Source organism: Podarcis gaigeae (genome assembly GCF_964106915.1).
Source record: "Podarcis gaigeae genome assembly, chromosome: 14".
Taxonomy (NCBI): Eukaryota; Metazoa; Chordata; class Lepidosauria; order Squamata; family Lacertidae; genus Podarcis; species Podarcis gaigeae.
Window position 1 is genome coordinate 27,207,015 of NC_139690.1, and position 24,447 is coordinate 27,231,461.

The 24,447-nt window shown below is 44.9% G+C and overlaps 1 protein-coding gene across 4 annotated transcripts in view; it reads left to right on the forward strand.

The window, feature by feature from the left end:
* The window catches only part of GLCE (glucuronic acid epimerase), a 58,863-nt gene extending 35,576 nt beyond the window's left edge, over nt 1–23,287 (forward strand). For all 4 annotated transcript variants that reach the window (XM_083713150.1, XM_083713151.1, XM_083713152.1 and 1 more), the window contains 3 exons: nt 15,950–16,551; nt 20,188–20,433; nt 21,376–23,287. In XM_083713150.1, coding sequence (XP_083569276.1) covers nt 15,963–16,551; nt 20,188–20,433; nt 21,376–22,400 — 1,860 coding nt within the window. In that variant the 5' untranslated portion in view covers nt 15,950–15,962 and the 3' untranslated portion in view covers nt 22,401–23,287. The remainder of the gene's footprint in view (nt 1–15,949; nt 16,552–20,187; nt 20,434–21,375) is intronic.
* Nucleotides 23,288–24,447: the final 1,160 nt, after the last annotated feature.

The following is a 24,447-nucleotide window of genomic DNA, read 5'->3' on the forward strand; positions in this document are numbered from 1 at the left end:
GGTAGCCCTGGCACAAAAATAGCTTTTGAGCTTTCTGCCTCACTTGCGTTTAACTTGCAGAATTTCAGCCAGCCTTCCACCACATATGGTTGAAAGTGCGCAAGTTAAATGCATGTTAGAGGCGATCGTACTGTACTCTCTGTTTCTGGCAAAGCAGTCTCAGTTCAGTCTTAGATCTATGGTCCCGTTTGCCAATCTTCTGCCACCCAGATGTTTAGGACTACAACTCCTAGCAGCGTCAGCATCAATGGAGTGTGCTGGCTGGGGCGGGGGAGCTGAGGAGAGTTGCAGTCCAAAACATCTGGAGGGCACCAGGTTGGGAAAGTGGCATGTTCCAGTTCAGTTTTCTGAGCTTAGTCCTTCCACACTGAGTGCCAGTCACAGCAGCCCTGGTCACATTTCTCTTCCTGCAGCCCCTTCTGTGCCCATCAGTCCATCCCCACAGCTTGCGAAAAGAGACAAGATGAGTTGCTCTTCTTGGGTTTCTTAGCCTTTAGCAGAGGCAGCCATGAGGTTTGGAGAAAGCAAAGATTTTTCTGACAAATCAGCATATGACTTTAGGAAGCTGTGTGTATGGCTAGGTCACCAACAACTGGGTCTGGGTACATAGCAAAAAACAACAACACAACCCCACACGCACACCAAAGGAAGAAGCCCGAATAAATGTCTTGCCTGCTGCTTGTTGATAACTTGTGATGTAGGGACTCAGTATTGAAATTCACAATGATTTCTATTAAGGGAAAAAATTCAATATTTGGTAGAGATCTGCTGATGTTTCACTTTTAAATTAGGTGCTTGAAGGGACCTCTTGCTAACGACTGCGTTGGATTGCCATCACAAAATTGCAGAACCGTTCCCGGGCACTCTGTCATTCTGCTAAACAACTTATGGGTGTTTCTTTCAAATGCTACACAGATGGAATATGGCTAACAGCCGTAATTAAATAGTAAATCTGTTCTAAAGAGTCAGCCAGCACAGAAAGCCCCTACGTAGATTCAATTATCGTAACTCTGTTCATTTGTATTTGTATGGTATTATAACTTTTTTTCTTCCTCCACTGCACAAAGAAAATCAGTGCATTGTTTAAAATTCTGCTCTGGGTCTTTATCAAGTCAAGATGCATTTAAAATGCTAGCTGCAGAAAGATTAAAAGGCAGATTAATTGTAAATAAGCCATTAATTAGGCATTTGCATTCAAATAAGCATTTTTTCCTTTCCAGAGAGAAACAGCTGAACACTATTTGGATAATTTAATGCTGCAGGAGTTCATGCGAAATCATTGCATAATCTTGCCTCCTGTCTCAAGCTCTGGCCAAAGCTGCCCCAAGACACTTTGGTACCTGAGGAGGACCCCAAAATAGTGCCCCCTCCCTACCAGGGAAGAAGGAGGCAGGGAAGAGCTACATCAGGAACAAGGGGACAGAAAAGTCTGCTGCTGGGGACGTTGGTCTCACCTTGCCTCATGGGTGGGTTGGTCCCTGCCCTAGGGCACTGCTTCCAGTTAGTGTGAACCAGGTGTGGGGAGTGTTTGGCCTGCCTGATGATGCTGAATTACGATTATTATCAGCCACACCAAATGTGGCAAGGATGATGGGTTTTGTAATACAGCAACCCCCAGGAAGCCAAAGATTTCCCAACCCTGGTGTAGACAGTTCTACTGAGCTAGCATTTCTTTATTGCATTTATATCCCACCATGTCCTCCAAGGAGCTCAAGGGTGATGTACAAGGTTCCCCCACTTCTCATTTAATCCCCACAACAACCCTGTGAGGTAGGTTGAGATAGCAGTGACCAACCTGAGAGCTTTGTGGCTAAGTGGGGATTTGAACCCTGATCTCCCAAGTCCTGGTGCAACACTCTAATCATGATGTTGCATTGGCTCTCTACGTGTGAAAACACACACACACACACACACACGGGAAAAGGACAGGGAGGGAAGAGGAAAGATGCAAACCCCGACACCAATTCTTAAACAACTATTCTTACAATGACCAGCTGGCACAGTTCAGGGGTAGGGGGTGCCTGATGGAGCTGGGCTTTCGGCAGAGCTGATGGAAGGAGCCCTGCATTGTGGTGTTTCCACGATCCAGTTGCAAATAACTTTGGAGCATTTCTGTGTGCTGGGGTAAAATGAGTCCCTTTCTGTACTCGGTTGGTTTTTTGTTTAAAGTATCCATGCATGTGCTAGTTGCTTGGCGAATCCCTTAATACTCAGGCTTGCTGAGAGCAGTGCAGATAGTGGGAGGATGAGGAAGGAAATGCTGCTTTGGACGGACCCTCCAATTGCCAATCTCCCATTCCTAGGGCTTATAAAAACACTGCTTCTGCATGTATCTCGCCTTTGCCAAGCCCCCGGCTTGGTGGCCTCTGTGTTCATTTCAGAGCCAGATTAGACTGGCCCAGATTCTTGAGTGTAAACAAGGGCCTTATCTAGGTGTAGCAGAAATCCCTGATCTTTGCGTTGAAAGGCTGGGTTTTTTTCCTTCTTGCATCTAAAAGAACATTGCAGTGAGGTGCCTGCAGAAACATAGACTCTTTTGGCTGTTCATTTTGGAAACATGCTTTTAACGTCTCTTTTTATTTTTAGCCTTGAGAAGCTGCTCTGGTGTTTTGCACCACCTGAATTGCCTCCAGTGGATCACTGATAGGTAATAAGGGGAATGGAATCTTTTTCCCGATCCATATAGCCCACTGTGATCAGTAGGGGAGCAGAAGAGCTTTACAAGGCGGAGAGCATCTAACATTCTACTCACAGTAGGCCTATTGAAGTTAACAGACCTAAGTTAAGAGCGAGACCCCATCAGCATGTAACATCTCTGCTCAGAAATCTGCACTGGTTACCTGTTTGCTACCAAGCCATGTTCAGGGTGTTACTATTAGTATACAAAGCCCTTAACTTGGAGCCGAGATCTCCTTACCCCAGATAGGCTCACTTGGCCACTCTGAAATGGGGAACTGTCACTGTTCCAGGTACCTCATAATATTGCTTCCACATTTGTAAGAAACCAATCTTGTTATTGTGGCAGCGCAAAGACCTTGGAACTCCCTGCTTGTTGACATCAAGCGTCTTCATTGCACTCTTTCAGGAAAAACAACACGTCTGCAAGTTGATTTTGCAAATGGAGGCTCTGGTTCGGTTATAACCAGGCACATCGCCCAAAGGCGAGTATCTCCTATTTCTAAGTTAATTTCTGGTAAATTCAGCATTAAAAACCCCAGAACCCTTGCACAGCTTTTGCTGACCAAACACCTTTGCCTACGATTCTGGCATGGCTGTGACGCACACACAACCCGGTGATGAACTCATAAATTCAGCTCCCTCGCTCTCTGTCTCTGATCTATGCTAAGGAGGGCAATTGCCTCCTTCTTTGAAGTGCTAATGTAATTCTGACAGTGGCCGCACATTGTACAAGCTGTTCACCATCTCATTTGCCTTTAAGGATGCAGGTGAATGAGCCTTAAAAAAGAAAGGGGAAAAGCATGGTGAATTGTCACCGGCGTGGGATGGTGGCAATAAGTCTGGAGTTGTTGGATCTGGAACTAGATGAGAGCAGAAAGCCAGCTGCAGTAGTGAAACATGGAAGTGTGGTAGGGGCTCCTCTACCTCCCTGTGCCCCGGCATTGTAGCGGCCTTGTACCTGCAGACTGTTGGTCCATTGACTAGTGTCTCCTACTCTGAAGGCCAGCACCTGCCCTGCATTTCAGACAGGAAGCCTTTCCCAGCTGAACCTTGAGATGATGGAAGCTGAACCTGGGACCTTGTGTATGCAGCTACCCAGTGATGACACTTCCTGCTAAAGAAGTCCTAGTTCTTCTCCTTGTTGTTCATTCATATAGCACCATCCATGCACATAACTCTGTACACAATTAGAATAAGACATTCTATCCTAAAGGACATGCAGTCTGCATAAGAACCTAAGAAGAGCCTGCTGGATCAGGCCAATGGCCCATCTAGGCCAGCATTCTGTTCTTGCCTCAATGGGAGGCCTCAATGGGAAGTCTGCAAGCCCTCTCCCCTCCTGTGGTTTCCAGCGACTGGCATTCAAAAGCATTTATGGCTCCCCTCTGCCATTTGTATAACCCTCTTTTAAAGCCATCTAGCTTGGTGGCCATCACTGCCTCCTGTGTGAGTGAGTTCCATAGGTTAGCTACGTGCTGTGTGAAGATGGGCTTTCTTGTTTATCTGTCTCGAACAGGGGTCAGCAACCTTTTCCAGCTGTGGGACCCGGTCCACTGTCCCTCAGACAATGTGGTGGGCTGGACTATATTTAAAAAAAATAATGAACAAATTTCTATGCCCCACAAATAACCCAGAGATGCATTCTCAATAAAAGCACACATTCTACACATGTAAAAACACGCTGCTTCCCGGACCGTCCGTGAGCTGGATTCAGAAGGCGGTTGGGCCGCATCCAGCCCCTGGGCCTTAGGTTGCCTACCCCTGGTCTCAAACCTTCCAACATTCAGCTTCATTGGATGGGTCCACCGAGTTCTATGTCTAAAGCAGTTGATCTTGCGTTCCAGGGAAATGCACTGGCCACAGAACCATAGAGATGGAAGGGACCATGAGGGTCATCTAGCCCAACCCCCTGCAATGCATAAATCTTTTCCCCCAACGTGCGGCTCAAACCCACAGCCCTGAGATGAAGAGTTTTATGCTTTATCAACGGAGCTAACCATGCTATCAATGCTTTCTGGGTTTTTTCTTCTTCTTGATTAAAGGCTGCTAATGCCTGGAACATATTAGGATAGCCTTGCCTGGCTGATGGGAACTATAGTCCAAAACATATGGAGGGTGCCAGGTTGGGGAAGCCTGTTCAGAACCCTTCCAGGCTCCTCCAGGAAACCTAGAAGTCATATTTCTTACTCCTTGAGTGTCTGAATTTTTTTTTATAGGTGAGCATACAGTCACATGAATGTGGAAGCACAGCCATTGCCCTTATATATTATAAATTAAAAGAGATGACTCTGGGACTTCCGGTTTGGATCGCTAGCAGGAAGGGAGCGCGGAGAAGTCTCTCCGAACTGCATGGGGGTTTTCAAGGGGCAACGCATAGGCACTGCGACCCCAAAATCTCAAGGGGGTCCCCCTTGAGAGAAGCGCAACCAGCTGCGTCGGAGTGGTCCTGAAGCTCTTTCGGGTTTTTTCTATTTTTGGAGAAGACTCGGGAGCGGCGGATCGAGAGACGCATCCCGGTAAGCTCTGCAAACCCTATGCGGTAATGCCTCAAGCTCCCACTGGAACAAAGCGACAAACCTCTGTAATTCTAAAAAACCTGATGCTCCTGGTCCTAGGTGATAAATGAGGGGACCGAAAATTGAAGGATAAGACTCAAGGAGCGAAGGATGGTAACAGATTTAGTTAAAAGAGCCCGACCTGTTTTCGGATCTAAGATGGCGCTGGGACTGAAATCGTAAGAGTGAGACAAAGAGATTGTTACCCACTGTAGCAACGGAGAAGTGAAAGTCCCTGCCGGCAACGCGGCAGGGCAGAAATATAACCTGTAAGAAAGTAACTAAGCAAAAGAGATCTTTAGAGACTTTGTATCATTTGGGGTGAGCACGAAAGAGCAGGAGGAGGTTTTAAAGACGTAACAGAGGCATTAACCAGCTATAAATAGGAACGGAAAAGCAAGAGGGGGAGAAGGGAGAGTTGAATAAAAAGGAAAAGTACAAAGACCAGACGGCGCCGAAGAAGCAAACGTCCTCCCCCCCGGCGGTTCAAAATAACTAGAGAATTTCAAACTCTTCCCTTTGATTCCGATTTTGATCTTTCGGACTTTGCCTTTCCAAACGTTTTTCTTTTTTTTCCATTTCTTTTTTACCAACAGGGAGGGAATATTTGCGTAAGATTTGAGTCCACACGGATTTAAGTATCTCCTCCTTACAGCACCCTGACCGGATTTTACATCTACTTTACACACTCCTGCCGGCTCTTGCCGGCCTAGAAGGGATTTAATTTAATTTAAGGTCTGAAAGCAAACCGCACGACGAAGGCTGCAACACGGTTAGGACTTGCTCTATCTGTGGAACATATCCTCAGAGGGAAATAGAAGTTCTATCATGACCCCTTTGTTACCTCTTTTTTTTTTTTTTTTTTTTTTTTTGGATAAATTATAGACAATAGTGACTCGGAAATTTCAGCAGAGAAGTGCAAAGTAAAGAAGCTGGAACCTAATCCAGACACCTTGCTCATTTGTGAACTATTTTTTGGACTACAAAGAGACCCCTTACTCATCGGTGAATTATTTTTGGAAAACAAAGAGACTTTGAAATTTACTCTTATTTTATTTTATCTTTTCTTTTATTCTCTATCTCTCTTTGAACTTCTCACTTTTCTTATCCCTCCCCTACCCCCCCCCCTGTTCTCGTCTCATACCATTACCTTCTCTTATTTCCTCTCCCCCTTTTTTTTTCCTCTTTCTTTTCTCTTTCTCGGTGTCCCTTCCTTATCTTAACCCCAACAGGATTATTAACCAGTGCGCGCTTTGGAAAAAGCTCTCACCACGCAAAAACGGATTAGGCCAAACAAGTGGCTGAAGACGGGCTAAAGAAAGGAGGAATAAATCTGCCTTAATCTGGAAAACAGGACAAATAGAACATCATAACCCCATTCGTTTCTGTCTCTCCTCGGTGTTCCCTCCTTCCCTGTCTGTTTCCAAGCTCCCCTCCCCTTCCCTTTATTACCCCCCTGTTTCCCCACCTTTGTGATTGTCTCATTAATACTCAAACGTTAACCTTCTAAGGTGGTGACAGGGTAATACCATACCTTTAAATAGTTAATAAGCTGAGATTCTGCCTGATCCCCGGGAAGTAGATGTGAGAGAAAGGGGAGAAACATTGGTTTGCCGTCCAATCAGGGATACAAGAGGATAGACCAACTACAGTGCTTTGACCCGGAGTGAAAGCAGACCAGCAAATTATCTGTTGAAATAATTGAGACTATACAAGATTGTGCGCCCCCTAGGGGAGAGTTAGAAGAGATTAAACAAAAATTTTGTGTATAACTAAAGACAGGGGGAGATGGCGGGAAAGGACGGGAAAAAGTCAGTGGGTACACCAGTAGAGAGGAGAACCTCTCGACAGGAGGAAATTAGAGATTTAGATGTACTCTGGACAAAAATAAAAGAAGAATTTAAACAGAATGAAACATACATGGAGAGAAAGCTAGGAGAGATGCAGGAATCGATAGACAAAAAAATAGAAGGTGTGGTAGGAGAACTGTCTAATAAGATAAAAGATTTAACGATTCGTACAAAGTCCCTAGAAGATTCAAATAAAAAAATACAAAGAGAGATGAGAGACCAGAGAAAGGAAGCTGAGAAAATAAAGGAGAATTTTGGAGAACTAGGTAAGAGCCAGGACCAGATCTTGGATAATTTAGCACTGATGGAAATGAAACAAAAACAGTTAAATTTAAAATTCAGAGGAGTGGGGGAAGAAATCAACGAAGATATCAAAGGAAAAATGATCAAAGAACTGGCGAAGTGGTTAACTCTGAAAGAAGAAGATGTTGCACAAGCAATAGAAAATGTTTTCAGAATAAAAATAAGACCCAAACAAAATAAATTGAAAAAGGTCCCAGGAGATTGCTTAGTGATCTTTAAATCGATAGAGCTGAGAAACATAATTTTGAGAGAAAGCTATCAGAAGAAACTCGTAATTGATGGAAGACCAATCATCATATTTAAAGAAATACCGATTAGACTCCTCCGTAAGAGGGAAGGCTACAAACAACTAGTCAACACCCTGAAAAAGAATGGTATACAACACAGATGGGAATTCCCAGAGGGGATTTCCTTTTTTTACAAGGAAAAAAGATTTAAGATTACCGAAAGTCAGGAAGTCAGTAAATTTTTACGCAGATATGAGAAAGATCTTGGGAGGATGGAGGAAAGATTCGGAGGGAGGGGTAGAGAGAAGGAGGAGAGAGGTGGTGAGGGATTTGGGGGGAGGGGGGTGGGAGGGATTTAGGGGGGGAAGAGGTGGCAGAGGGGGAAGGGGGTGAGACAGGAGAGGAGGAAGTAGGTGAGGAAGAAGAAGAAACAGAAAGCAAAACCACCCGAATTTAATCTAGCAAAAACCCAAATCGGTAAATTACTGACTTATTAGTAGATAAAAACAAGAATGAATCTTAAAATTTTAACATGGAATGTAAACGGTTTGAATGACAAAACAAAAAGGAATAAAATTGTAAATACCTTGAAAAAGAAAAAATTGGATGTAATTTGTATGCAAGAGACCCATGTGGCCAAAAAGCACAAACATGTCTTGTCAAACAAGAATCTAGGAACGGAATTCATAAGCTCCACGGCAGAGAAAAAAAAAGGAGTAGTAACATATGTCAATGAAAAATGGGAACCTAAACTGATCTACAAAGATGAAGAAGGTAGGATACTAGGGGTGCAAATCAGTTTTCAGGGGGAAAAGATCAATGTGGTAAATATATATGCCCCAAACTCAGATAGGCCAGAATTCTTTAAGAAACTAGAACAAATTTTAATAAAATTAGAAAGCAATAGGACGATACTATTGGGAGACTTCAACGCAGTGCCAACACTAGAATTTGACAGACAAACAGAAAAGAAAAAACGAAAACAAGGGAAGCTACCAAAATCATTCCAAGATTTGGAAGAAAACATGGACTTAATAGACATATGGAGACACAAACACCCAACAGAAAAGCAGTTCACATTTTTCTCAGAGGTACATAAAAGTTGGGGTAGAATAGACCAAATTTGGATTTCGAGGGAACTTACCTTAAGGGCCTCAAAATGTGAAATCCAACCGAGAACCCTCTCAGACCACAACTCAATAACATTGGAAGTAAAAGGGGCAACGCAGGGTGGTTTCAGATGGAGGTTAAACGAATATCTATTAGACAATGAGGAGGTTACGGAAAAAGCTAAAGCCACTTTAAAAGAGTATTTTGATCTGAATCTCAATACGGCAACAAATTTAGAAGTGGTATGGGATGCTAGTAAGGCGGTTCTAAGAGGTTTCTTCATCCAACAAAATAGTTACAAGAAGAAAATAAGACAGCAAAAGACAGAAGAAATTATTAGACAGCTAAGGGAATCTGAGAAGAAACTAACAGAGAACCCGAAAGATGAACAAAGTATACAATCAATAAAATTATTACAAACACAATATTTGATATTGATGAATCAGGAAATTGAATGGAAAATCAAGCAAATGAGGCAAAGATATTTCGAATCGGCAAATAAAATTGGAAAACTTCTAGCTTGGCAACTGAGGAAAAGACAAAAACAAAATGTGATAAATAAAATAAAAGTAGAGGAAGAGCTGATAGAAGACCCAAAAAGGATACAAAATAATTTTCTTAAATTCTATGAGGAGCTATATAAAAAAGGAGAAGAAGACCCAATCCAAATAGAAAAGTATCTTGAGAACTGTAAAGGAAAGACTGTAACGGAAGAAGAAAGACTTCAATTGAATAGACCCATAAGAATAGAAGAGATTCAGAATGCGATCAAAAAAATGAAACCAGGGAAAGCACCGGGACCGGATGGTTTATCGGCAAAATACTATAAAGTCTTGGGAAATCAACTGGCACCAGCACTTTGCGAGACCATGAACAATATCTTAAGAGGAGGAAAAATACCTGAGTCCTGGAGGGAGGCCTTTATAACGTTAATTCCAAAACCGGACACAGATAGATTGAACATCAAGAACTATAGGCCAATATCCCTATTAAACAATGATTATAAAATATATGCGGATATTATGGCAAACAGATTGAAAAAGTGCTTAACAAATTTAATCCATAAAGACCAGGCGGGTTTCCTGCCGAACAGGTTTATGAAGGATAATGTGAGACATATCATAAATATAATTGAATATTTGGGGATTAATAATGATGTTCCGGCGGCTCTGATGTTTATAGATGCCGAAAAGGCATTCGATAATGTTTCTTGGTCGTTTTTAACAAAATCCATGGAGAGGGCAGGAATAGAGGGCGAATTTCTGAAGGGAATACAGGCAATATACTCAGCCCAAACTGCCAAATTAGTAATAAACAATAATCTTACAAACACATTTAAAATCGAGAAGGGAATAAGGCAAGGATGCCCTCTCTCCCCGCTCTTATTCATCATGGTTTTAGAAGTACTGGCGAATAAAATAAGATCGACATCGGAAATACAAGGAATTAAAATAGGACTGAAGGAGTACAAATTAAAAGCCTATGCGGACGACCTGATGTTATCCCTGGAAGAACCGCAAGAAAGTATGGGCAAAGCGCTGGAGATATTAGAAGAATATGGCAAGCTATCCGGATTCAAATTGAACAAATTAAAGACAAAAATGTTGACAAAGAACCTGGGAAATGAGCAAAATGAAAAATTAGAGAGAAATTATGGAATAAAGGTGGCAAAAAAAATAAAATATTTAGGAATATGGCTCACACCAAAAAACATAAATTTAATTGAAGATAATTATTCGACAACATGGAATGAAATTAAAAAAGACTTAGACATCTGGAATAGAATTAACCTCTCGTGGCTGGGCAGGATGGAGGTAATAAAAATGAATGTTCTTCCAAAGATGCTGTTCTTATTCCAGAACATACCTGTAATCAGGGGACCTAGATTATTCAAGGACTGGCAGAAAACCCTTTCAAGATTCATATGGCAGGGAAAGAGGCCTAGGATTAGATTTAAACTACTCACGGACCGAAAGGAGAGAGGGGGGTTTGCAGTTCCTAATCTAAAATTGTATTATGAAGCTGCTTGTCTCTGCTGGGTTAAAGACTGGATAACCTTGGAAAATAATGACCTATTGGATTTGGAAGGGGCAGACAACAGGTTTGGCTGGCACGCCTACCTGTGGGCAAATAAAGAGAAAGTGCACAGAGGGTTCTCAAGCCACATTATCAGGGGCCCACTGTATGAAGTGTGGGGAAAAAACAAAAAACTGCTGGAATGGAGAGTACCTTGGTGGCTATCCCCAACAAACATCCTAATAAACAAAAAAATAAACACGGAGGAGCAAAAATTGACTTACGAGGATTTATTGATTAGATCGGAAGACAGCTGGAAACTAAGACCGTATGAAGAACTAAAGGGAAAGATGACAGGCTGGCTACAGTATCATCAAATTAACGCAATTTGGTCGGAGGATAAAAAAATTGGAATGAATGAAAAAAAATCAAAATTTCAGATTGAGATAATTGAAAGTAATTCTAAATTATTGTCTAAAATGTATAAAATATTATTGGACTGGGATACAAAAGATGAAGAAATCAAAGAAGTTATGGTTAAATGGGCAATAGACTTGGGGCACAACATAGAATATGAAAAATGGACAAAATTGTGGAATGAGGGAATAAAATTTACGGCGAGTGCTGCAATTAGAGAAAACCTAGAGAAGATGATATATAGATGGTATATAACACCAGAAAAACTAAGTAGGATATATAAGAATGGAAATAAGGCTTGCTGGAGATGTAAAACAAAAGAGGGCAATTTCATACATATGTGGTGGGCATGTGAGGAAATAAAGAAATTTTGGGACATGATATATAATGAATTAAAAAAAATATTTAGATACACATTCCCTAAAAAACCAGAGGCCTTCCTACTAGGTATTATCGGAGAAGAAATTAGGAAAGAAGATAAAATCTTATTTCAATATTCAACAGCAGCGGCCAGAATGCTAATTGCCCAAAACTGGAAAAGCATAAATATACCAACGGTGAGGGAATGGCAAACGAAATTATTCGATTTCGTTGAATTGGCAAAAATGACGCAGAGAATTAGAAACCAAAAGAATACAAAGTTAATTGATGACTGGATTAAATTTATGACATATATTGAAGGTAATTATAGAAACCTACCAACTATAGCAGGACTGTTATAAAACTTCCGATGTAAAAACTAATAACCAATACCAGCTGTAAAAATGAAACTTTTAAAATTAGAAACCCGAAATCAGGAGGGAAGGAAGTCAGACAGTGTGTATTATGTATTAGTTTTTATTTTTCTGTATTTTTCACCCTTTCTTTTTCCTTTTTTGTTTTGGTGCCTTTAATTGTATTTGTGTGTTGTTGTTTTTTTCTTTGTGTGAATGTGATAAGTGAAACTCAATAAAAAAGATTTATAAAAAAAAAAAGAGAGATGACTCTGAAAGTGCTATTCTGATGCCTGTCTCTCTGAGTGCTTTTCCTGTTCCTTCAGTTCTTCATCTGTGTTTACACTGCAAGGGTCTTAACTTATTTAGGGGTGGAGCGAAGCCAGAGGAGAAACAGTGGGCTGTTTGTTGCCTGCGTGTAGCTGTTTCCTGCAAACAGAATAGTTAAAGAGGATCTGTTCTTGCACCACACACCTCCAAACAAGAAGATTTCTCATCTCTCACCGGCAGCCATCACAGCTGGATGCTGGAAAACAAACAAAATCCCTGAAGCCCGGGCCTCTAAGTGGGATAAGTAACAAAAACAACAACCCAAGCAGTCTTCAATATTTTAAAAGCAAGCCCTGGGAAAGAAAGAGAAGGGCGGGGGCGGGGGGAGAGGGAGAACAGGCCAGCTCTAAAGGAGAAACCATGAGGGAACCAACTTAAGGAAGCTTTGTCAAAGTTTTTTCTGCTTCCCATCTCGCTTTTTTTTATCTTCTTGTGTGAGCAACAAGGTTATAGAGAATTGCACTCAAGGCAAGATGTGTAGGCACACAACGATATATAGAAACCTGGCAGTGTTCTCTCCTATAATGTAGCTCATGTAACTAAATTCAAAATGTGTTTTATATTTTCTTTTCCTTTGCTGGAGGTGGGATGAGAGACAGCAGCAAATTTTTGAGTGTTTTTAATTTTGCAGAAAATGTGTTTATTTTTGTTGGCATTTCTAGAAGAGTGAAATTGGTGGTTTTTTTGTTTAAAGAATTAGATATACCCTGAATTCTTCAACAATATGGGACGTTTTCCTTGTTAAGTGTGAAACGGCCGGGTGGGAGCCAACACAGTGTGGAATTGTGAAATGAATGAAGGGTAAACCAAGGTCCCATCAACTTGAGACTGGCGAGATGTTACCTGTCCGATGGGAGCAGGTATATATCCACTGATGTCATAGCCCGAACTTCTCCTCTTCCTTTAAGGTGAAAGGATAGCATGTAGATGGTTGCTTTCATCACTTTCTGTCTTGGGTAGCAGGTGGTATCAAATCCGCCTCAGTGTCCTAGCTGGGACAGTGTAGAGTAGTGGTTAGAACCCAAAGTGGGTGGTACTGCCCCCTGGCCCTGGCAGGCAATGGGGTTAGGGGGCAGTAAGAAGCAAGGGGATGGCAGTCGGGCTCTGGAGGTGTATATGACTATCCTGCTTTGTAAAGCTGGTATCACTGGAACAAGTTTATCAGTTTTGTTGAATTGATTATACTAAGCAATTTTAATTGGGTTTTGAATAAATGTGCAATTAACTGTTACTATTTTGAATCCGATTGTTACTGTCTTCCTTAGTGGGCTGTGCGAACTGCTATTATAAATAATGTCTTTTACGGGGGAAGGGAGGGGCACTATGGAACAAAGGGGGCAGTGGCCTGAAAACGTTTGCGAACCACTGCCCTTGTTGGACTAGGAACTGGAAGACCAGGGTTCAAATCTCTGCATAGCCATGAAGCTATGACCTTGGGCCAAGCAAAGCATCTCAGTCTTACCTATCTCGCAGGGTTGTTGTGAGCATAAAATAGGGAGAATAATCTATCAGCTGCTTGGAGAGGGCAGGGGTCTTAGGTGCGATATAAATGTAATAGATAAAGCTCAGATTAGCAAGCAAGTGTAGGGCACACTGTTAGTGTTGTGAGCAAGATCCCAGCATAGTGGGCCACTGTGTGTTTGAAACGGGTCAGGTATTTCTTGCTGTGCTTTAGCAATGTGTGGACCAGCCTTAGCTTGGAAGTTTTCCGCAAGAGCCTCTGATGAGAGTTTATCTTGCCCCTTCTATGTGCTCTGGATATCATCTTGCTCTGTGTAGGAATGGAAGCAACTCTGGGTCTTTCCAGGACAGCTGTGAGGCAGGCATGTGTGTGTGCATGCACACACACACACACACACACAGCAAATTATGCAATGGTTAGCTTGCCTGAAGCAGTGCATTTTCTTCCAACACCTCCTTCGTCACCCTTTCCAAAATAGCTTGCCAAGTTGCGTCCCAAGTACATATTTTATAGCTTGTGTTGAGTTGAAGATGTCCAATTGAACCTTAAGTACCTATTTAAGTCACTGAGACAGGCCAAATAAAGGGTCAAGTGGGGAGATGTAGTTGTCGCCACGGCAGAGCTCAAACAGGGCTCCGTCCAAAGGGGCTTTGATTCCTTTCCCAATTCAAGGCCACCAGCACAAGAGTCCCTCTTGACCTGCCCAGCACCCTTGGTGTGAATTGGCAAAAGCACAAGGCCGCTAAGTTCCACCCCTCTGCCCAGATGACTGCGGAAACTCAAGGCTGAAGAAACTATTTTCATTGCGGGAATGGCATTGAGGACAATGGCGTTTCTGTCCAAGCAGCCTTCTCGTTTGCCAAAGAGGGGGAGCTTTTCTGGGCATGCTAGCCGGTTACGGTGTGTATCGGTGCTTTTCAAATTCCCTGTGCTTGAGGAACCTTTTCTGCCTTGATGCACCTGCCATCTTGGTTAGCCATGGAACATCTGCACATTTCTCTTCCGCCAATAGCCAGCTGTGCTGTAGCCTTTAAGAGTCTCCTACTGGGACCTGGGATAGACCAGGGTTCAAATCCCTACTCGGCCATGAAGCTCACTAGGTGACCGTGGGCCATTCATTCACTCTTGCCCTAACCTACCTCACAGGGTTGTTGTGAGGATAAAAGGGGGCGGGGAGCTATGTACACCACTTTGTGCTCCTTGGAGGAAAAGTGGGGTATAAATGCAGTAAATAAATACTGAATTTAGGGTCAGGTTCTAGGCTTCATGGACTACTTGTGCAGAAAACTGGCATCTCTCTCTCTCTCTCTCTCTCTCTCTCTCTCTCTCTCTCTCTCTCTTATCCCTCTCATGCATTTGCAAGGGAAGTTGAGTAGCAGCAGGCTGCCTCTTTCCTAGCTAAGCTTCCCTAATGAATTTCCTGTTAGGAACATAATAACTGCCCTGTTAGATCAGGCCAAGAGCCCATCTAGTCCAACATCCTGCTCTCACAGTGGCCACTCAGAGGTCCATGGAAAACCTGCAAGCAGGACTTGAGTTGTTTCCAGCAACTGGTATTCAGAAGTTTCGCTACCTTTGGCTGTGGAGGTAGGACATCATGGTTAGCAGTTGCTGATAGGCCTCTTCTCCTCCATGAATTTGCCTTTTCCTTTATTACAGCCATCCGAGTGGGTGGCCATCCCTGTCTCCAGCAGGAACGCTATGTGGTAGCTCTGTTGGTTACAGCATGGTGCTCCTAACGCCAAGGTTGTGGGTTCAATCCCCATATGGGACAGCTGCATATTGGGGTTGGACTAGATGATCCGCAGGGTCCCTTCCAACTCTATGATTCTATGAATCTATGGAGGAGCGAGTTCCATAGTTTTAACTATGCACTGTGCCTTTGTTGTTCCTCTCCTTCAAAACGTTCAAAGTAAGTGACCTTATATGTGCTGGCTGTGGCTCCCCTTTGTCCTCCCCAAATATCAGGGAGGTGTCCAGATCCCCGCTGGCAAGTCCTCCGAATGTAGGGTTGCCATATTTCAAAAAGTAAAATTCCGGACACTCGCAAAGTTGTTAAAAACACCAAAATTGTTGAGTTTTTTTGGGGGGGAACCTACCCCCAAAATTGTAGGTTTTAAGCTATTTCCGCTGCTTTTCCCATCATGTTGCAATACATCCGGGTTTTCCCTGACATTTTGCCCCAGATGCCATTTTTAAACCCCAAAACCAGGACATGTCAGGAGTTTTCCTGACGTATGGCAAGCCTATCAGAATGAAACCTCTGGCCCTTCTTTGTTTGTTTCAGGTATGGTGTGAATATGCGCTGCTTGGCGACCCGGGTCAACTATAAGACTTTGATCGTCATCTGCGTTCTGTTCACCCTGGTCACGGTCCTGCTGTGGAATAGATGCTCCAGCAACAGGGCAGCCCCACCCTTCCTGCGTAGCCCTAGCAGTGCCTTCCGAGCGGACGGACTGGAGAAGCGAGTGGCCGCTTCGGAGAGCAACAAGGATGTGAACGGCCCGGCCAAGCAGCAGCAGCAGCAGAGCGAAGAGGCCTCCCCACAAGAGCAGCAGAAGGCGCCCCCTGTGGTCGGGGGCTTCCACGGGAACAAGGCGCTGGGGCTGAAATACGAGGAGATTGACTGCCTGATCAACGATGAGCACACCATCAAAGGCAGGAGAGAAGGCAACGAGGTCTTCCTGCCCTTCTCCTGGGTGGAGAAGTACTTTGAGGTCTACGGGAAGGTCGCCCAGTACGATGGGTACGACAGGTTCGAGTTCTCCCACAGCTACTCCAAAGTGTACGCGCAGAGGGCGCCTTACCACCCGGATGGCGTCTTCATGTCTTTCGAGGGTTACAATGTGGAGGTCCGGGACAGAGTGAAGTGCATCAGTGGTGTCGAAGGTGGGTCTTTCGTTGCTCTTCTTTGCAGGGGAGGAAGGGGAGCTTGTGACCCTATAGATACTGTTGTTAGACTGCAATTTCCATCATTCTTGATGATTGGCTCTGCTGGCTGGGGCTTATGGGAGATACTCCACAGTTACTCCACAGTTACTACATATCTGTGAGTAGTAGAACCTGACTTTTCAGGACATGATTCAACTTGCCCACCGAATCCATATGATTCTGTTTGTATGCTTTCGGGTTGCTTTTCTGAAAACAAGCAAACAAAACAGATAATATCTATCTTTCCTATTACCTACAAACATTCCTAGACGATAAAGCCTATCTTGCATTTTAGTAAACTATTTTAAATCATTTTCCAAATCTGTTGCCTTTGGGGGGAATGTCCTTTTCAATGTAGCCTGTTATCTGTCCTGCTTATTATTATGAATCTCCTTTTGCTTACATGTCTCAAGGCAATTCGCAGACATATCTTAGGGACCTGGGAAGCTGCCTTATACTGAGCCCAGACCATTGGTGCATTTAGCTCAGTACGGCCTACACTGACTGGCAGCAGCTCTCCAGGGTTTAAGGGTTCTCTTTCCACCCTACTTGGAAATGCCATCAAGAACTGAACATGGGGTTTTCTTCAGGCAAAGCAGATGCTCCTATCGCTAAGCTAGGGTTCTTACCAGTATCATAAAATGATAATGGAAACAGGTTTAAAAACTACACAGAATGAACACCTGATCTTAAAAAGCTTGTTGAATCAAAAGGTTTTCAATTCCCCCCCCCCCCGGAAATTAGAGATAGGGTGTGCCTCTTATATCTCATTAAGTGTACAGTGGTACCTCAGGTTAAGTACTTAATTCGTTACGGAGGTCCATTCTTAACCTGAAACACCACTCTAGCTAATGGGGCCTCCTGCTGCCGCCGCGCCGCCGGAGCACCATTTCTGTTCTCATCCTGAAGCAAAGTTCTTAACCCGAGGTACTATTTCTGGGTTAGCGGAGTCTGTAACCTGAAGCGTATGTAACCTGAGGTACCACTGTATAGCTTAATAGATAGGATTTTACACTGGAAACCTCTTAGAAGCCAGCTTGGCAATTAAGTAGTATATAGTTTTTTTTATTATCAATATTAATGTTTATAGCCGTATATAACTAAAGAGCAACCATTTCTAAAAAAAAATATATTCCTGGCCTGGTTGCCTGCAGGAGATTTCTTATTCACCCCAGGCGACTACTTGCAAGCCTAGTCTGGTGGGATGACTTCTTCAGCGGAGAGCCTCTCCTGTCAAGTAGATTGCAAGGCAGTGAAGGAGTTCATTTTAGGTTTCCTCCTGTCTCATTCCCACAATGTCATTGTGTTGTCTGGTGTCCTGTGACCTGGAGAATTTAATCATGTCATCTTTCTAAATTAACAGCTGCAGGCGAAGCTTTTATAGCAGGCGTAGGGCTGGTTCCTCTCTCCCGGATCCCGAGGCCTGCGCCACTCGCACAGACCCCTCTTCATTAATAAGCAAAGCATCTTTTAGCATTTGAGATATTACATAGCGCTCTTTAAATAGTTCCCCTGGCGCTTTTGCCCTTCAGGCAAACACATCCATCAAGTGACTATCACAGACACTTATCGGCATTATGAAGTGCGGATGATACGTGGAAATGCATTTTCTTTAATTTTGTTTCGGTAATCTTTCTGTCACGCTCGGTTTGAGGCATAACCGCTCTCCGAGCTAGACGCTGCTGTGTTAAGGGGAGAAGCCATTGTTAGGCCTAAGTCTGCAAGAGGGTCCAGCTGGTGGAGCTGACAGTGGGTGACACTAGATCTGCCTCGAGGGGAAAGGCCTTCGTAACTCTGCGGTAGACCACCTGCTCTGGAGGTCCCAGGTTCAGTCCCTGGCAGCATCTCCAGGTGGGGCTGGGGAGAGCCTCTCACCTGAAATCCTGGAGTGCTGTTGGTCAGTGTAGACAATACTACGCTGGATGAACTAGTGGCGACAGAAGGGAAAATTACTTTAAGATCAGTTGTCAGAGTCAGACTAAAAGTGCAAGCCCCACTGAGTGGAGTGGGTTTGACTCCTGAGTTGGCCTGTTTTGGGTTCCAGATTAATTGGCACTTACTTGCTATTTTATTAAGCAAGCTGGGCAGGATTCTTCCCACCGGACTTTATTTTATTAATTTTTCGCATTTATATCCCACTTTTCCTCGAAGGAGCTCACAGCGCTGTACATAATTTTCTTCCTCCCCATTTTACCCTCACAACAACCCTGTGAGGTGGGTTCAGCTGAGATTGAGTGCCTGGCCAAGGTTATCCAGTGAGCTTTATGGCTGTGTGGGGATCTGATCCCTGGTTTCCCAGGTCCTATTCCAGGACTCTACTCCAGTACACACTGGCTTTCAAATAGACATTGGTTGTGGTGGGATTCAAGGCTATTCCTCCGAAGAGACTCTCAATATTAAACTTTTAAGCATCTAGGTAGCCAGGTATGAAAAAGGCTGTGTTCATGGCTCTCCTGAACTGCTCCTTCCCCAACCTTATACCCTCTGGAACTACAACTCCCATCAGCCCCGGGGAAGCATGGATGTAGTCCCATCAGCCTCAGCATCATATGACTGTGTTTGCTGGGGCTGATGGGAGATGTTGTCCAGGGCATCTGAAAGGCATGCGATGCCAACAGTAGCTGGTTCCATTGGCAAATGTGTCATAGCCCTAAAAATATTGGCGGCCCCTGGAGTGTAAAGGGTTAGTCTAGTGGTTTCCAAAGTGGGTGGTACCCTCCAGGAGGTGGTGGTGGGATTCTCTAGGGGGCTGCTCAGAGGCAAGGGGGTGATGGTGTGCGTGTGTGTGCGCATGCGCATGCGCTCACTGGAGGTGTGATTGTCAACAAAATGTGAAAATCTGGTATCATTGGATCCAGTTCATCAGCTTTGTTGGATTAATTAAACTAAATGGTTTTAATTGGATTATGAATAAATGTGCAATTAATTGTGGGTTGTGCAGACCTCTATTCTGAGTAATGCTTTTTATAGAGTAGGGTAGGGGGGCACAAGAGATGAGTTTCTGGAACCAGGTGGCCTGAGAAAATTGGGATCCACTTTGATAGAGGGGAAATAAATGGAGGCAGGACTAAACTGCAGGATCAACATAATCCCACATGTTTTTACTTGGTAGTCTTCAATGGGGCTTATTCCCAGGAAAGTTTGTACAGAAGTGTGCAATTCTTAGATACAGTTCTATATTCATTTGTGGATCGTGGAAACCACTGCTCTGAATTAAGCTTTTGGTAGGGTGAGGGACACTGGGGCATAGAGCTGGACAATATATTGGTAAATTGTCTGAAACCAGTATGGCGTTCAGATCGTGATGTATTCCCAGCTCAAATTGCCTGCAGACAGCCAAAGGGGCAGGCGAACGGAGGAAGAAGCAGCTGAGATACATTCCAGAACATGGTGATAGACCAGCATAGCATGGTATTTAGCTGCTGATATATCAGTGTTGAGCCCAGATATCGCTGGCCCTACTGGGGATGAGTTTATGGAGCCAAGGGGGCGGTGGCCCAAAAAACATTGTGAGCCACGGGGTTAGTCTGACCCCACAGGGCTCTTCTGCTGTGCTCACATTCCTATGCTGTGTCTTCTGCCCCTGTGTCACAGGCGTGCCACTCTCGACGCAGTGGGGGCCGCAGGGCTACTTCTACCCCATCCAGATTGCCCAATATGGGCTCAGCCACTACAGCAAGAACCTGACCGAGAAGCCTCCTCACGTGGAGGTGTATGAGACGGCCGAGGAGAAGGACCAAAACAGCCACACTGCAGACTGGACGGTACCCAAAGGCAGCTCTGTCACGACGGTGCTGGACAAGTCCAGGTTCAGAAATGTCAAGCAATTTGTTGTCCCAGGTGGGTCAGTTCAAAGGGAGACGGTAGGTCTGGCCGGATCCTGCAGGGCTTTTCTCACATTCCCATGACATAGGGTGTGGCTTTATATAAACACACACATTCACTTCTCCTTCATTCCATTTCTTTTCATGCTGAAAGGTGTGTGCGGGGGAAACATTCCCCCCACCCGCCCAGAAAATTATTGATTATATGCAGCATTTCTTCTCTTTCCCCCACACCCAGAAAATTAATGATTATATGCAACATTTCTTCTCTTTCTCCCCCCCCCCCCCGGTTTGCTTTGTATGAAGACAGCCTCATTAATAGGGGCATAATGTATTTCCCCCAACTAATCAATAGCCATTAGAATTAATGAGTCCATTACTTTAAAAGGCAACGAAGTAATTTTAGTCAGCGCCTTAGGCTGGGGTCTCTAAGGCGAAAGCAGTAAAAGTCTCCTTTCCCTTTGTAGTCAGTGGAGCATCCAGGAAGGCTGGATCTCTAAGGTGTGCTCCTCTCCCACTTCATCAGCCGCGGAGTAATCCTTGGGATCCTCAAAGGCCAGTGTGGGAGCAGGATGCTGGACTTGGGGGGGGGGGGCTTTGATCCAGCCCAGCAACCAAGCTGGACTCGATGGGCCACTGGCTCTTCTTATGTTCTTATTCGCCAGAAACATCTAACTGGCCGTTGTGGGGAACAGGACCTTGAACTGGACAGCTCTGGCTTGCTCCAGGGTGCCCATACTTGCATTTGTAACTAATTAATAATGAACAGAATCAAAGTTGAAATGCTAATTTCATGCTATTGATTTGAATGTCCTTGGCAGTGCATGAGAACAGGCATTGTGGCAGGCAAGCTGCTTTCTTGATGCCTATCTGTCAATACTCATGGCAAAAGAAAGATCCGTCCCGTGTTGTAGTTTTGTTCCGTAACCAACCCCTTACCCTTTTTATTCCCCGTCAGAAAACTCCGAGGGTGCCTCTCTGCAGCTGGGGAACACGAGGGACTTCATTATTTCCTTCGACCTCAAGTTCATCACCAACGGGAGCATCTCGGTGGTCCTGGAGACCACAGAGAAGAACCAGCTGTTCCGCGTGCACTATGTCTCCAACACCCAGTTGATAGCTTTCAAGGATAGAGACATTTACTATGGCATCGGGCCCAGGACTAGCTGGAGCACGGTCACCCGAGACCTTGTGACCGACCTGAGGAAGGGGGTCGGCCTCTCCAACACGAAGGCCGTCAAGCAGACTAAGATCATGCCCAAGAGGGTGGTCCGCTTGGTGGTGAAAGGACACGGCTTCATCGACAACGTCACCATCTCGACCACGGCCCACATGGCGGCCTTTTTCGCCGCTAGCGACTGGCTGGTGAGGAACCAGGATGAGAAGGGTGGTTGGCCGATCATGGTGACCCGGAAGCTGGGGGAAGGCTTCAAGTCCCTGGACCCCGGGTGGTACTCTGCCATGGCGCAGGGCCAGGCCATTTCCACCTTGGTTCGGGCCTACCTCTTGACGAAAGACCACACGTTCCTCAGTGCGGCTCTGCGGGCCACGGCGCCTTACAAGCTCTCCTCAGAGCAGCGTGGCGTGAAGGCCGTCTTCATGAACAAGCACGACTGGTACGAGGAGTACCCCACGTCGCCTAGCTCCTTTGTCCTGAACGGGTTCATGTATTCCCTCATTGGGCTGTACGACTTGAAGGAGACAGCGGGAGAGAAGCTGGGGAAGGAGGCCAAGCTCCTGTACGAGCGGGGCATGGAGTCCCTCAAGGCCATGCTCCCTCTCTACGACACGGGCTCAGGGACCATCTATGACCTCCGCCATTTCATGCTGGGGACAGCCCCGAACTTGGCCCGGTGGGACTATCACACCACCCACATCAACCAGCTCCAGCTCCTTAGCACCATCGACGAGACGCCCCTGTTCAAAGAGTTCGTCAAGAGGTGGAAGAGCTACCTGCGAGGAGGCAGGGCGAAGCACAATTGAGCCCAGCTCACAACCAAAATGGAGTTTCCCCCTGTCTGCGGTGTTTGGCAACCGCCATCTTTGAAGCAGAGTGAAGGTGGTGCCCAAACCCTCTGTGTGCGTGTGTGCCTGCGTGCGTGCGTACTTGTGTTTTGTTTTTTTGAACAGACTCTATTTTCAAAGAAGTGATCCTTAAAACTCATCTTTTTTAAACGATTGCATTCCAGCGGATGAATCCTTTATAGAGTGGGGAGGTAAAATTACAAAGTAGGCATCTGATCAAAGGACAAAGTTTAGCGAACTTGTTTACTTTTCCACAGCGATCCATTATGGTACTTGTGCATAATAGAAAATGTTTTCTGGCGGGTGGCGGGAAATCACAAAAGCTAAAATGTTTTTTATAGCCCAGTATTGGTCAGAAAAAAGTAGAATATGGCCTCTCTCTTTTTTTCTTTTTCTTTTTTTTTTTAATGGATGGGTGCAGAAATGGAATTTTCACTTGGGGGTGGAGTGGAAAACAGTGTGCCATGCCAGAAATCTCTCTTAACTCTTATCCCAGAGAGTGGGTGACGTCTTTCATTCTACATATATTTCCCTTTGGTGGGAAATTTCAGAGCTGTTTGTGTTGAAATTCTGTATATTGCGAAATACTTCAAATGTCCAGTTTCTTTAAAGATGTACAAATGGGATTAAAAAAACAACAACACACTATTAGTGGTGAGGATTCCCTGGGGAATTTCTGTGAAAACTCCGTGGCTACTCGGGAGAGCTGGTACAGGGGATATCTGTGCCTCAGTACCACTCCCATTTCCTTGCACAGGGACCTCCCAGTGGGCAAGTTCGAATGTGTGTTTTTCTTACTCTGTTCTGTAAGCATCTGACCATTACAAGCACGACCAGCTGTCAGCACAAAACTTCTGGTGAGAGCGGGAGGCTCTTTCCCTCCTGATCATTTACAGCAGGTGTGGGGAGCCTTTGACCCTCTGGGTGCTGCCGAACTACAGCTCCCATCAGCCGCAGCAAGCATGGCCAGCGGCTCAGAGACAACGGAAGCTGTCGTTCAGCAACATCTGGGTGGCCGAAGGCTCCCACATCTGGTTTTTACAGGGTTTCCTTTCCATGTAAGCCATTCTGTCCCGGGGGGGGGGGACTCAGGCCCTGTCCTTCTGGTGTTTGGGGTGCACCCCCACCATCCCCCAGCACTGTTTGTGCTGGCTGGAAGTTGTCCCCCAAAACATCTGGAGGGCACCAAGCTGAAGAAAACTAGTCTAGGGTACTGTTGAAACCAGGTACAGTTCATGTGGGTGAGGGGGCTGGAAATAATCTTTTTTAAGTGGCATTATGTTTGAACACTCTGGAAGTTTTTCTGCAGCAACTTGCTCTTGAAACTGCTACTGGTGGTGGGAGGGGAGGTTGTTGTTTTTTAATGTTTTTGTTTTTTGTTTTGGGGAAGTGAAATGAGTATGTATTTATATTTGTCTGTCTGTAAGTCATTCCACTTCTGCCGGCACCATGGTCAACAGCACTTGTTTCGAAAAATTCAAATTTTTTTCATTGGGATCACGGATATTCATTTGGCATTTTTTCACCATTGTAAAAACTGGCCAGGGGCACAGTCTGCTGGGAAGCTGCACTTGAGAGAGATGGGGATAGATGCCTTTTTCTCCATGGACCAGCCCTCTCTTTCCAATACTACTGTATCTTCCAAGCTTGTTCAGTGCAGCTTCCATTAAGGCTCAGGAAGAGCGCTAATGAGGTGGTGGCTCGATTCTGGCTTGGAAATCCCCTTCCCAGGCTTAGAAACTAGGTCTCTCGCAAATGTCTTGTGCTGTGTGGTATACCCTGCCTTTGGCAAACCACACTCCCGGTTTCCAGTTGCTGAGAAGTTGGTAGTTGGAGAAATCCAAGCAGGGGACACTGCAGATTAGGGAGGTCTAATCCAGACCAGAAGTAGCCATTATTGGACTCCAGTTCCCATCAGCCCCAGCCAGCATGGCCCAATGGCCAGTGATGATGGGAGTCAGAGTCCCTACAACACTCAGAGGGCACCATGTTGGCTACACCTGAA